A 15,808-nucleotide genomic window follows, 5' to 3' on the forward strand; every position below is an offset into this window, starting at 1 on the left:
TACTTTGAATTACAAATAGTTATTGTAGTGATCTCAAATCACAACACTGAACAACTCACGCCTACAAGATGGTATTAAAAATACTCTGTCATACAAACTTGACAACATAGAATTCCTCACTTTCTAATTTTGATAACAATTTATAACTTCCTTGGGAAACTGTTTGGATTTGTTCTAATAAAGCAGTTGGGGAAGAATGAACACTGGAGGAAGTCCAGCTGCAGTACGTGCAGTTCTTAAAAATTAAAAATAATAAAATAATTTCATGACTTATTAATGGTTTATTGCCTCTTTTGAGATTTACTTTAAAATTTAATAAGTTTGTTGCACTATAAAAATCTGGGTAGAATTTCAGTAGGGTCAAAAAGTCTAAATCTAGCTGGCATTGCAAATTAAAATGAATTTTGTGTTCTCAGTTCACGTTCTTAGACCTCCTGAGACAAAACCTAATGTCACAGAACTACTGTACATAGAGCATAATGATGTAAGTGCTCCATATTCCACGTACTCCTTGCATGTGGCTTGCATGCTGGCTCGATCAAGCCTATATTTTAGTATTATGGGAAGCTTTGATCAGGAAAGATCCAAGAAATAACTGCAAGACACAGCTGCCAGGCTAAAAGAAGAACATGTCAGGGTAGCAATGGCCAGAACAGTCTAACTAAGCAGAGAAGGGCTTCATGGTACACAAGTCATGCAGAGCATGAATGCATCTATCCTTTCAACCTCTTTTCAAAGAGCAGCCAATTCTAAGAACATTAGCTAAAAACCAACATCCAAAAGAAAACCCCACCATTTAAACTCAGTGGGCCAAAATTCAAAGGCATACTGAGCACTCCCTCTGACTTCAAGACATAGCTTTGTTGTGTCAAATGCAGAAAGCAGTTAAAGTAACCTTTCAAAACTTTTACCTCAGCTATGGCCCAACTTGACCCTCAAATTCCATGGGAGATTTTGCTAAAAACTAATCAGAAATGCAAAAGATACTTGTTCAAATTTGTTTACGTACTATGTAAAATTGATTTTTTTCTTTAATACTAAAATTTAGTCCATCTGTTGAGAAAACAAAATATTCTAAATATATACAAAGAGTAGAACTGCTTCATTCCACTGACTATATCCTGTGGTAGATGCATTTTCATCAGAATGTTTGTCTTGCAGACAAAATGAATGTCAGATGGTGGTTTTGAAAAAGGGCAGACCTAACATGAGGTGATTAGTTTCAAAAACAGATTTTTATTCTTGATAAATTATTACCAAATACAATCATCTGTTGATTGAGGATATAAAACAGATTGGCCATACCATAACCCACAGGTTAAATGAAAAACGGAAATAATAAGTTTATTTAACATAGTCTTGCATTAAGTTCCCAAGCAGTGCAAAACTAAGGCAAATAATTAGATTTCCAATTTAAAGATATACATTTGTTAAATCAGATGTTTCTTAGGTCATCTATTTCTTTACTGGCCATTCTATCTGCATTGTGTACTACACATGTACACAGACTTTTACACACGTATATCAATATATCATTTCAACCTGCAAACAATGATTAATGTACTTTGTACAGGACTTATCAGCTAGAGTTACCATTGCCATTTTACACAATTAAAATCTGTACTCTATCACATTTGCTGATTATTTGTGAAGAAATCTGAGAAATCTGCTGGCCTACAGTAAGAAATTCTAGCAGAGTAAGAGAAAAAGAAAGTGATTCTTAAAGCAGGGGGAGTCCCAGAAGAAAAGAGCTTTGACTTACTAAAAGCACCTCATGACAATCCTTGCCTAGTAGTTCTTATTGAAATAGTGCCACAATAATTATGTGTGTTTCAGGAATAAATCATACTCCTTGAAATTTACCTACTTTTACCTTAAAGACAGTTATAACTGTTATAACTGTAATGTGTTTAACATGAAGATGGGGAAAAAAAAAAGTAGAACAAATCAGATCCCGTGTTTCTTACCCTACAAACACACATAGATTCATATGGAAAAATCAGTGTTGTTAAAGACAGCAGAATGTGGCTCACAATTTCAATTATTCATTCTAATCATCAGAGCAAAAACTATGAATTTCTATTATACTTTCATTGTATTCTATGACATGTAGTCTTCTAGACAAAATTCACTGCATATAAATTCTCATTAAAATGGTAAAATTACAGGCATGCGTAAAAGCATTCCATGTTCAGCAGTGACCAGCATACAAAATAAAATCAACAAAATTTCTCATTCTTGGAAAATGACAAAGTTTTAAATAAAAGCTCTGTGACAAGATTTTAAATAGAAGCTAATTGCTGACTAGAAGTCTTTATCTTCTCTATAGGGACTGTAACTCCAACCATGCTCTGTTAACTGGAAGTCTTCTACCAGATATAAAGCCTAACCAGTTCTGCTAAAGATTCTAAAAAGAGTAGGCTAAATCAATAAAAAATTACTATTTTACTGTTTTGGTTAGTATGCAAAATTCTCACATATAAGAAAAGCTTCATTCTCCTATCCTCCAACCCTCAGTAGCAGGTTTCCACTTCCAACATGAACCTGAATGCATGTTTCTACTACTGAAGTGGAGGGAAAATAGTGAATTCTGCCATCTTGAGTACACAGGACTATTTAAATTGGAAGAAACTAAAGCTTTGCTAATTTAACTTTATCACCATTCTGAGATTACTAAGTCTTTGATAAACAGTTAACTGGTTCTTGACATTGCTGCTGAATAAGGGCAATTACATTTTATATTTTTCACACACCATTTAAGGGTACCAGAGTACGTAAAGTTACACTGATACGTACATTACAAAGTATTGTGGATTTTTTCACAGTGGCCTGTAATTCTGTAGTTGGTATTAGCAGAATTTTCTGAAAAATAGCTATATATTTTGTAGTTACTGTTTTGAAGAGTTTCTTTTCTTAATTTGTGATATTTTTAACGTGTGGTATTGTTAACTTTTCCCATTTTGTTCAATGCTATTTCTTTTTTGTTGCAGACTTTTTCCAGATGGGAAGTAATGGGGATCCCTAAGAACTTTATCATGGTTTTTAGCCAGTGGAATCAAAATACTTCTTGCACTGCCTTTTGAGTATCTTTTGTTCAGTCCAAGTGCTATTACTTAGGATTTGATATAATTGATTCTTAAGCCCGAGACTTCTCTGAATACCATCATTTGCTTCATAAGGCATGAGGCACACTTAAGTAAAGGGATCAGCAATCATCATTAGAACATCATTCATATGAAGTTTAATTCTTCTCCCTCTCTATCAGCCATCTGTATTTATTCTCCAGTTGTGGTCTTTCTCCCCCTGATTTTTTGCATGCATAAGGCTCCACAGCCATAAAATAAATTGGCTGTGGGCATGCCTATCAAATGAACAGGGTTCATTTATTGGTTCATCAATTGGTTCATGTAACTTTGTTGTTGAAGTGTATTTTTATGCATTCAGCTCTCATAAGTAAAAGACAGGAGATGACCTAGCTGATTATGACTGGTTTTGCCAGTTAATAGTATGCAATAGTAACAGTAAAATTAAACAATTAAATTTGTATAGTCAGACAGGAAAGGTGGAATGAGTAGCACCAATGCTCTAAAAGACTCTAAAGAAACAGGACTGAATGAGCAGAAAAATGTTGAGTACATATAGTCATGTGTAGACATTTTCAAACACCGGCTGCTAGAAGATTCACTGCAGTCCTGCCCAGTGTGTGACTGAATTGTACCAAGTATGCAATCACTAACGATGCATTACTATGTAAAGAGTGCAGAAGCCCCTTCCTCAAAAGTGTCAAAACTTGCACTTCAAAACTGTTTATTTCATATTGCCGAACTCACAGTGACACAGTCTGTGGCGCAGTCTATCATTTACCATCAAATGTGTGATACGGCATTTTTGCTTCAAAGACGGCAGTGCAATATCAAATGCTTTTCAAAATATTTTTGCAGATCTGTTCCCATCATTGCCACAAAAGGAATTTTAACAAAGTGCTGTCACCTTCTATATGTTTATAGTCTCACATAATGTGCATGTATTCATAAAAGCCAAAAAGCCAATGACTGACATTTCCTACCAGTCAAGTAGAAGTGCAGTGAGCATTGCTGCACATTTACTGTTCAGAAGAGTACTTCCTTCACTGAAATGGATCCTCAGTGAGTCACAGCTCAGTTACTTCTCTCAGAATCTGGAAACTAGTGCATGGACTCAATTTGTAATTTTCCTGTATATTCACTAACAACATCCCCAGGAACTTCCATCTTTACATGGGCATCATTAAGCAGTTTAAATAAGCATATGTTAATCTTTTCTGTTCTCCCTCTCCCTCTATGTTCAAATGCCTCCTAGGTTTAGTTTGGGGTATGATAAGTATCTTAGCCTGCAATTTTCACAGTGTTTAAGTATCTTGGCTATAGAGACAAAATTAACCGTGCTTAACTATCAAATACGTCACCTGAGAATGCAGCATTACATAGGTTTTCAGGATCATAAAATAGTTTTGGCACAGCATTGTCACTAAGAAATATAAAGACAAATTACATCTCCACTAACCAAACAACTTGCTATCAGTGGACTCAGCTGTAACAACACAAATGTTTGTCTTCCCCCTTTCTGCTCAAAGTCTGAAAGCCAAGAGAATGCTCGGTCACCACCGGGGATGCTCCCACAAAGAAGCTTCCTCTCTACCTCTCCAACTTTTCCATTTTTAATTTTTTTTACTTTTTTTTTTTTTTTTTTTTTTTTACACTTCAGAGAACATGTGTTTGGTTCATTGCCTTAGCTAAGCTCAGCAACTGGTGAAGTTTGCACCTGCCTCACTGGTAAACTGAGATTCTACATTGTGTGGACTAAAGACACATAGGTTTTTCTGCCAGGGATTAAAGGATGCAAGAACATAACTTTTTGATGAGTGTGAAAGTACAGAAATAATGTGTAACTGTTTTACTATTGGGAATGATCAGTGAAACTTGAGCAATTCTTTATCCTATAACATTAGTAGAGTATGTCCACTTCTCCCTGAAAAGGAAATTTCTGTGAGTTTTCTAATATCAGATCAAATGTTTTATGACCTTTCCTGGAAAAAAAATAAAAAGCCCATTTTCTTGAAAATTCCTCTTTAGCCCCTCTGGGTTACAATGGGTATTGGTGTTTTTTTCCTTCCTGGCTGTAGGCAAAGACAGAAACTCTAAAACACAGGTATCTTGGCTAAGTAAAAACAGTACAAGATTTTTTTTGTTTGTTTGTTTTGGGGGTTGTTTGCACTATGAAAGATTACATACGGGAAGCTAAGAAAGCAAAGAAAGAACCCTCAGATCCTGGCTGAGGCAACTGCAGAGTGATTAACTGCAGGCAGGAAGAATGAAAAGGGATTTCACAGAACAAGAGAAAAACCTGAGTTTAGGCTTCCTCTTGGTATGCAGAAGTTAACTGGGGGATTTGGAACAGTCTTGGGCTTCAAGACAGCCTAAGAATAATCACTAGGGGAAGACTATGCTGTCCTTCCACCTAAAGAACTTAGAGCTAAGGACTTAGAGTCAGGGGCTTGGATCAAAACTATGGCTCTGTTTGGAGTTTGTCATTTAGCTGGGGAAAACAAAACAAAACAAAAAAGGTACTCCAGGAAAACCTCCCAAGTTTGTCTAATGTAGGAAAATCACACATAAGCTGTAAAAAGAAAGGAGGAGTCCCTGTATCTCCTCATACTGTTTTGACTGGGTGCACAAAAAGTTCCAGAAAGAGTAAGAAAATGAGAGCTGCTCACTGCACTAGTCACCCAGAGGCTTTGCCTATTGCAAACTGTTTTACACTCAAAAGCCACCGGGTTTTCAGAGCTGATAGGTCAAAACCCAATTTCCTTTGATTCTAGCGAAAAGTCCATTCTTATCTATGCTGACAGCATTAATAAGGCTAAAAGATACGCAATTCCAGTGACTCATCCCTATTTCTTCTTTTGTTTAAACAACATGTAAAATTTGCTTGAGTGATGTTTGAAATAACCAGTCTTCATAATAACAAACTGCTATAACACTTTAACAAGAAAATATCTAGGACAGCATTTTCAGGAGGTTCCTAAACACTGCTCCAAACTGTTTCTCCTGTCATTGAGATGGGATACAACACCACCAAGAGTAGTGTTGTATCTGTCAAGTTAAAACCCAGCTAGAGTCAGTGCACTGGAGGTGGGGTGAACTGACTGTTGAACAATGATAACAGGTTCATGTTTCCTATACAACTAAACCCCATTGACTTCAGACTAAAATTCTACCTTCTGTATTTATATGAGAATAAAATTCTACCTTCTAAGAGCATATAACATACTACTACTATATCTAACGTATACTTGATTATTGCTCCAAAGACAAGAAAGGCCATGAAAAAAAAATAAATTTATTCATGTTCTGTGTCACAACTACACAGATAAGCAGCTACCATGAGAAGTGCAATATTTGTCACCCTCATTTTCCAGAGGTGTTGACTTTTCAAAGCAGGACAGTAAGGGACAGAGTACAGAATTGCTGAGTGTGCTCAATGAGGAACACGGGTAATGAGGCATAGTACTATCTTTTCTAAATGGAAAAACATAACCAGAAGGGGCAGGAAATGTAATTACTGAAAATGTAAAAAAGTAAAAATAAAAAAATAAAATCAACAATTATGTATAAAAGCAACTTTTAAACTAGTTCCAAAGATGTGAGATACATTTAACAGCTTCCCTTTCTCATGCCTGTTTTTTTAGACTACCATGAAAGAAAACAGACGGCAATAATAGAACTCATGCTGTAAATAAACTTATCAGAAACTTCTTGATTTTGCCAGCTGTTTCACTTTCAGGCATGAAATAAGTCATTTTCCAGATATGCTAAGATGTTCTTATATTATAAGAGACAGAAATGCCAAGAGAATCTGCAATATTGGAATAACAATAATGAAAAAAATGTGCAAAATGAGGAAGAGAACCCGACAATTTTATGTCTCTGGATTCTCCTTTCAGGAACACATAATGCTGTAAAAACTGTTTCTGACAATCACTGTATTATTGATACATCACACTGATGTCACGCTAGCAGTGTAAAATACACCAAAGATAGTTCAGATGTAGACATGGTTAAGTCTAATTGATTTAAGTGCTAGATAGGGGTGAGCATTACGTTTCAAGCTTCACAGCAACAAAACCCGGGAAGTGTAGGAAACTTCAGGGTGGGACAGCAGAGATGTGCTGACCTTGTAAAATACCAACAACAAACAAACTGTGACAATTTGTGTGTCAGCTTGGGTGCCAAATATCCACAATGATGCGATCTACCTCACTTGATGAAAAAGAACCATTCAAAGTGCATGGCAATGACCTTACTTGAGCTATTTCGTTCTCCATTGCCACAGGAAAAGACAGAAAAGGCATATAGAAATAAGTCTAGGGCTGAACATAGTATTTGAAATCACTTATCATGAAAACTGGGATCAACGTAAAACACAACAGTAGCTCCCCCACATGTTGAGTGGCTGGGACAGTTCAAGCATGCAATTTTATAGCAGGCAGCAAACAAGATTGGGAATTCAGGGTTAAAATATCCAGTGAAATTTTGTCTTATAAAGTAATGAAAGTTGACCAAAAGAGTAAATCAAATGGATCTCCTAACAAACTGAAAACAGCTGTTTGGCTGAGTTTGTCTCTAAGTTTGGTAATTATTGCCCTACTGTGGCTCAAGGTTATTCTGTATTAGTGAAACAGGATATCATATGAAAATCATCCAACTTCTTAATTTACTGTAGCATCAAAAATTCCACTGTATAAAAATATGCCGGAAACATAGCCTTCTAAAAACTTACCTATAAACCTTTTAAATGCTCATTTATTTATTCTTCTGACAGACAATTACACAAAATTTAATTAAAACTAGAATATCTATACCAACCAAACGATATTTCACCTCTAGTCACTCCAACTGCATTTTCACATAAATACATTGGAAAACAACTTTTTAAAGTAAGAGTCAGTGATAAAACATCTTAGCTTAATAGCCCACTCCTTGGGTTACTATGCTCTACCTTAGCACACAGAAAAATCATTCAGATTCTTACAAGAAGACATTCCTTCACAGGATACTTTCTCTTAAGGGCTTCTCGTACCAATAGTAGCACACAATTCAAACTTAACTGAATTTAATTTTTCTAAGTTGAAAAACTTATGAAAGAAAGCATGGTAGACATTTGATTAATCTAAGCTTGATACTTGATCCCACATTAATTCCAAAGTACATTGTGGCTTTATTAGTTGCTTTCATGCCTTTACTGACTAGCAAATAATGAATCAATAATCTATATTAATAATTTAATTACCATGATATTCTTGGTTGGCCTGTTGGGCATCAAATAGTGTACACGTACATGAAAACATTTAATTGCCTGGAGCATCATTTTTAATGCTAAAAAGTGAAGAAACACCATGTGTGTTCTGTGAGCAACATACTAGGATTTCAGTTCCAGAAAGTCAACAAAGTATCTGGTTATCCCTTACACCCTGGCTACAATTTTTGAGTCAGAACCTATTATTGTACATTGCTGGACTGAATCTTTAATTCTAAGAACATGAGAGTAACATTGAAAAATATTTTATTAAACAATAACATAATCCCCACAAATTATTACAAATCAAGGTGTTTATTCTTTCTGAATCTTCCTTTCAAGATTATCCGGAAATCTCAAATCAAATGATTCAGGTGATTTATTAGAGGAAAAAACTGAATTGGAGGGCAGGTTATCATAGATTAACTGCAAACAGGTATTTCAAAAGTGTCCTTATGTTACCCATCCATCACACCATTCTCTTGTTCTGTTTCCTGTTTTCTCAGTTGAGATATATGCAAATAAAACCTTTGCCAAAACAAAATTTGCACATTTACAGTCTAAAAATGTGATAATAACTGAGTATATGCTACAGGAAAAGACTTCTGAAAACACTGCTGATAAATTTTTTGATGTCAATAAAGATCAGGCAGACTCAAGCAAGATTAGTAGTAAACTGACTCACTTTATTCTTTTTAAATTAGAGTAGAGTCTATGCAAATCTTTCTGAATTTCTAACACAAAACAGGCAACAAACATCAATCCGAAATCCTTTCTTCATATTCTTTGCCAAGGAGCAATTTTCATATTGACACAGCTTAAATACACATACAAGAGAGGCCAATAAAGGCACTTTGGCTATGAAAAACATCAAGACACACAAACGGACAACCTCTACCCCAACAGCATTGCAGAACAACTGACTGGAAAAAAGTGAAGTCCCCACTCTGTTTTGAATCAAGTGCCCAATAACTGAAGCAGCTAAATGGAAGGAGAGAAAAATAGAAGGGCATAATTGGTCTAATTTCTCATCTGGTGATCTTAAGGTGCTTTGAAGTTAGGGCAACATAAGAGAGAACTCTACCAGATAATGGCTAAAACCTACTGCTACATTTTCTTCCGCACAAACACGCTCTGGATCAATGAATGACATCATGTGCTGAGATAGCTGGAAGTCAAATATCTATGTATGAAGAGACTTCCATTCCCCCGTGGCAATTCATAGAAGCACGTAAAAAGTACTTCTTTTAAAAGAAAGAATAAACAAGGAGGAGAGTGAAAGTAGGACTCCTTGTCATTAAAAAGACCCTGAGGCAGGCTTAATCTCAATGAAAGTGACAGAAGTCTTTCACTGGCATTTAAATTCAACAGAGATAACTTAATATATTGACTATTGATTTCCGTGAAAATGCGAAACAACTATGCTAGAGGACATAAACTTCTAAAATAAGACTTGAGACAAATTAATGCACCCATTTCCAAACAGAGCTACCTAACTCCAAAGGCAAACCTTTAAGCTTGATGTTCCTTAAGCTCCCAGTGATGCTTCTGCACCATCAAGATCTGCCTTTCACAGACAAATTAATTCCTTCTTAAGCTTGTCCAGGTGCAATATGCAAATCTACAACATAACACAGACATGGACATAACATGGACACACTGACCAGAGCCTTTGAAAATATGACTGTGGGTGCTTTTGAGTCACCACTAATAAAGGAGGCAATGACCAACCTCATCAACCTCAGCTACCCATTTTTTTTTTTTTTGTTAGGAAACCTTAGAGATTAAGATTCAAATATTTCCTCAATTCAGAAGTGGTTCAGCATCTTCTGTCTGACAGAAGGAGGTACACACTAGCTTCACTTTGCAGTTACCTTTCAGCAGCAGTGTTGAAAACCGTCATTATGCAGAAAGAACAAAATATATCCTTAGAAAGAGGCTACAAAGCATGCCTGTATTGCTTAAAATTTAAGAGGCTCACCTAAAAGTACAGTGTGTTATATGCTGGTATGGAGGGCATCAATCCAGAGTGTTTCATTTCTTAAGAAGAGATCTAGCCTTCTTTGGACACCATACAGGAATACAGAAGAGGTCTTTAACATGACTATTCCCCAATATTTCATGCTAAGTTCTACTGTTTAATTCTGTATGTTGTAGGGAAATACAGAGTCTTGAATATTCATTGAAACAGTTCCACAAGGCAACTGTAAGGACTGCTGTAATATCCAAGTAACCATCTCTTTTGAAACATGATAAAATTGACTGTTTCTCAATGATGGCTATCATAGCAGTATATCCAATGTAGACTGCTCATTGGCAAACAGCTAGATCCCGCCCCTCTTAAGTCTGGCATACAAGGCATATGTATCAAGGACATCTTTTTTGCAGTTGTACATATAATTCTGAAAAAAAAAAAAAAAAAAGCTACGATTTGTACACATTATTAGATGGATATTGCTCCTTATCGAAAATGGTTTAGACAGAAGTTTCAGCTTCTATTGATACTAACAGGAAGTAGACTTAGTTCTTTCAATCTTTGAAACTGATATTTTCCCTGTTTCATTCAGAACGAAACATGAGTTAGTTCTCCAGAATTTTCCTAACTCTTCTATACCTTTAGAATATTCAAATGTGGAACAAAGAAAGTAGGTGCAAAGATGAAGGAACAATTATTTTAACCCCAGCAACATTCTGTTGACATCTTATTTTGTGTTGTTCTGTTCACACAGTGTCTTTCATTTCAAGATCAATGATGTTTTCCCCTCTTCATTAAATTTTGCTTTCACATACTGACACACACAGAGATGAGCTCATCCAACACCAAAATGCAGCTACCCCTGCAGTCAGAATGCAATGAGTCTTACAATAATATTTTGAAGTTTCAGATGACAAATTCTTAAACAGTGATGACAAGATCCAGCAACACGTGACTTTTATTGTTTGATACTTTATGTGCATTGCATATTCTTTCTTGTGCCTATGCTAGGGATAGCCATAATAAAATAGAGGACCTAATGTGACAATGAACAGAGGCAAATACCTGATTCCTTTGCCATTTTGACATCCACATTACAGAGTTCTCCCTCCTCCAGCACACATCTGGAGCACAGTGTTCAGCACTACAATGCTTCCAAAGCTTCTTTTGTAATAGGATCCAGAGTAGAGGTGGCTTCTTTAAAACTCTTCACCAGTAAGAGTTAGAAAAACCTGTTCTGAATTTCTCCTCAACTTTTATAGAAGATGATTGAAAAAGAGGGAATAAATCTTGGGCTCCATTACTAAAAATATGTTACACTGCTGTCAGTATCTCAGTATGTGGCTATCAGCAATGTCAAATTGCAAGTGTCCTTATACAAAGTGCAAGTCACTACCCAGCTGTACAGCAGCTGGCTCTGACTAAACCCAGGAAAGGTCGAGGGTGACATGAATCCTCAAAGTACTGCTGGATCGTCATGTTGATCTTTGATGGTTAGAGAGTGCAAATGGCAAAAAAAGAAAACAAACATTTTCCTTCACCTTGGATTTCTTAAATGATTTAATGTCTTTGTCTCCTATGAGAAGCAGTTCAAAACATCTGCAGACTGGTCACTGGATGCCACTGCACACGAATCAGACACGACACAGAATCCTCTAACTGGGCAGATTTCGTTAGCCTACCTTGACAAGGACGTGGAAATATCCACAGAGACCTTTTCCGAACTAGCAGTCTCAATGGGTTCTCAAGTAACATTTTACTGATAGGTACATGACTTCTAATTTGCAAGGCCATCAAAGGGATGGGATTTAGCCAGTTTTCAATCTTTCACATGCTAAAGGAGTTATTCTGTTCTGAAATTGTGTAGCAACATAATACTGGAGCAGTAATGACCAAAGAAAAGAACTGTCACATTGATTCAACCATGGAACTAGCTATTAAAGTGGATTAAATTGCACCAAAACTCACCATGCTACAAAAAATTGAAAAATTTCCTTGAGAAAATTTGTGCATCTATTACAGTTTTATGCTAAAGCAGAGAAAAATTCAGTGTAACACTCCACAAAAGCACACCATACACTTTCCTACAGAAACCTAATGGTATAGCACACACCTAACAGAGAAGTATACTGAAAAATCAAGCCAGACACACCCACAAAAATTGTTACCATTATAAGATACTAAAGTAGGTGTTTCCCACCATACTTACTTTGGATTTTCTGCTGGCATAAGAGAGTTCATAGACTTCTGATAGTTTTTTCCAAAATCTTAGCCCTCTTTTGATAGACTATTTGGAATATAAAAATTGGAATGGGTACAGAGGTAAACAATATTGTACATAATGAAAATATACAGGGCTTAGGGAAGAAGCTAGATATTACAACAAGCTACAAGAGCAGGAACTCTCTCCAGATCTGCTCAAAAAATAAAATAAAATCTCTACACTCATAGTGCTCTTCATTACTCAGGTGCCTGAGCCACACAATGAGGCTGCAGTCTCATCTGCTTGGGCCTTTCATTTCATTGCCTTCTGTCTACAACATCTTTTCCCTCTACTTATGTCCCTTCCAGTTTCAGTCTAATTTCACTTCTGAAGTGCTTAATTATTTTGGTAAAGGTCAGCAATGCTATTTTCTGTTTTGAGAACAGCAAGAGAAGAAAACAAACAAAAAATTACATTTCCCATTGCATATGATGGCCCTAACCACTTACCAGCAACCATCTTCTTGCAAGCTGTGACCTCAGGAATCTCACACTCTGCTGCACAGCAAGCTTTGCCAGGGGACAGGGAGGGTCCTCACTCTCTCAAGCCTCACGGCTGGAAGATATGCCTTGGTTAATGTGGGTCCCAACCCTCTTAAAATGATCTTACAGAAGACAGGAAGAAACACAACCGATCTTTTTGACTTCAGCTGGACTACTCATGCCAAAAACTTCTCACCAGTGTTCCACTGTCTGGCTCTAAAAGTAATATAAATCTGGATTGTCACAAGCAGGAACTAAACCAGTTGCCACCAGCACTTCCTCAAATGCATGGATACAGCTGGTCTCTGGTTATGATTTTGTGCTTTGCATCTTGAATGATGAATATTGTTTATTCCTGGTTGTGTGTTCTGTATTTACACAGGGTGGTGGGGCTAGACACCTAAATTTATTATTGAATCTACATTGCTTAATTTAATTGTAATGGAAAGCTTGAGACTAGCTTATGTTTAAATCTGTTTACATTTCCAAAATGCTCCCATAGGTATTTAAAGCCCATGGATGTAAAATTAAGAAAATCTGAATGTTCTTAATGTCAGTAAACACAGTTAGTATGGATGATGCAAAGGACCTCAATTAATAGAGTTATATGATATTACTGGTATTTAAAAATAGAAAATTGAGGTCAATTTATATTATATTGCTAGTTGATTACATAAAATTCATACACATGCAAAAGTGAGGATGTGCACACACATACTCACAAACAGTTCAGGGTTGTCCAGTCTGCTTTGTTGGGGCTCAGATCCATTCAAACACACATGTATAAATAAAGGTTTTTAAAAAAAATCAACATTTTTCAAACTAAACTTTTTAAATGCCCACCGAATTTTTCTTTCAACAGAAGCATTCATATCACTATAGGCTGTAATAACACTGAACAGTGTTTGATCAAAAATTCTCCCTGAAATTGTGTAGGGCCAGAATGACAATTAGTCCTAGATGAGAGCTACTCACATAAGTAGTCACAGGCAACTCAGCTGGACTAAGCAAGTCAACAATTTTGACAGTCTGCCCCTATGTAAACAAGTACCAACACATTGACTTTAATTTTACAGCCGTCCTGTTCTTACCATGCCTTTGCTTAATGTAAGTCTGCTGTGCTAAATGTTTTGTCTTAAATCAACAACATCACGAGAACATCAATAGCTAAAGACAGCTGTGACTCCTAAGTCATACAAAACAAAGTGAAGGTTTTATTTGAGCATCATTGGTACTTTCTCTAGCATTTTTTCCTTCTTTCATTATTCCATTTTAGTACTTTAAGTTAATGCCTGCAAAAGAAATTAGAAAATGTTTTCCACATATAATACTTGAATACTTGAATGCAATCCAATACGCTCTTAGCAGATATGAGTTGTCACTGATTGCTGTCTTTTAAAAATTGTTTTAAAACATCTTGTTATTTATATTTTAACACCTAGATTTTGAGGTCCAGTTGCAAGTGTTTTCTATAGAAAATTGGGTCAAGCTGGTGTTTGACCTTTGACAGGAAGCTGCCCTCACTCCAGCTAGTCCCAACAAACTAGGCCCAAGACAATAAGCTGCTTTATAGCTATTAGCTAGGCCAGTATGTTTCTCCAGGAAGACCTCAAGCTGAAAAGCCAACACGCTTGACAACCACAGCCAAGGTACCAAGGGTCCAAGCACTAGACATTAGAAAACAAATGGAAAAGCACACATGGCTACATCTGGAATCCTAATGGGCCACCAATGGTTCCCAGCTAAAGGAAGAATTACCAATGTTATTTTATCATCCCTTGTGCTAACTTAGCTGTTTATGTACAGCAATAAATGATTTTTTAAAAACATATTTGGGTCATTATGTCATATACCACCAGCAAGTACGATTGTTTTATTGTGCTTGGAGTCAAAATACACTGCTATACCCAGATGTGAGGGAAGTTCAAAACCTCTAGTCCTTCTGTATTCATTCCTGTTGGACAAATGGATTAAGTTTTTAAAAGGGAAACTGAGAATTTTTATGGCCTGTACTCCCATCTCACTAGTAAAATTCACACTGATATTTTCCTACAGAAGTTTGCCTTGCCAATGATAACATTAAATATTAACTTAGTAAGCAAACCTAAATTTCAACCAACAGGAAATGCCACACATTTCATTATCAAAACACCTCCGTTCTCTTCTTCCAAAGCCACAATATGTTATAATAAAGAAATATTTTTGATGCCTTTTTTTTTTTAACCTGTTCACCAATTGAAATTCAAGGCAAAATAATCATCATACAGTGGAATGAAATTTAAAAATATATATTTATTAAAGGACTTAATAAAGGAGGACTCTCCAGTTATGGCCTTAAATTTATATATGCAAAACCAAGCGTTTCCAAAACCTACAATCAGAATGTTCTGTTTCCATAAACACAGAATGGAACACGGAATTTGTGTAAAGACTTTTGCACAGTTTTTCTAACCCTAGTACTATGGCATTTAAACATAGAGATCAAAGCAGACTACAGAAAAACAGAGCTAGATCCTTCAACATTTGGCACTTGAGAAGAATATCAACAATTCAGTAAACAAAAACAGCAGACGTATATTATTTTTAAAATACTGTAATAATTTAAAATAAATGGAAGGTTTGACATTTGTTGAAAATATGATTCTAAAATTGTCAGAATCCCAACAACTTAATTCAACATTTATCAACAGAATTGTTTTACAACTCTCCATTCCAAAAGACACTGAAGGTATTTGAAAATATTGAAGGTATCTG

The 15,808-nt window shown here is 35.9% G+C and overlaps 1 protein-coding gene across 4 annotated transcripts in view; it reads right to left on the reverse strand.

Annotated features, from left to right (window-relative positions):
• Positions 1 to 15,808, reverse strand: part of SLC25A21 (solute carrier family 25 member 21) — a 253,932-nt gene that overhangs the window by 190,032 nt on the left and 48,092 nt on the right. The window contains exon 1 of one of the 4 annotated variants that reach the window (XM_083837794.1): positions 13,022 to 13,046. The exons of the other annotated variants lie outside the window; for them this stretch is intronic. Coding sequence (XP_083693920.1) covers positions 13,022 to 13,031 — 10 coding nt within the window. The 5' untranslated portion in view covers positions 13,032 to 13,046. Of the gene's footprint in view, positions 1 to 13,021; positions 13,047 to 15,808 lie in introns of those variants that run through there. 4 annotated transcript variants of the gene reach the window in all.

This window comes from Anser anser, assembly GCF_964211835.1.
Source record: "Anser anser genome assembly, chromosome: 5".
NCBI classification, from domain to species: domain Eukaryota; kingdom Metazoa; phylum Chordata; class Aves; order Anseriformes; family Anatidae; genus Anser; species Anser anser.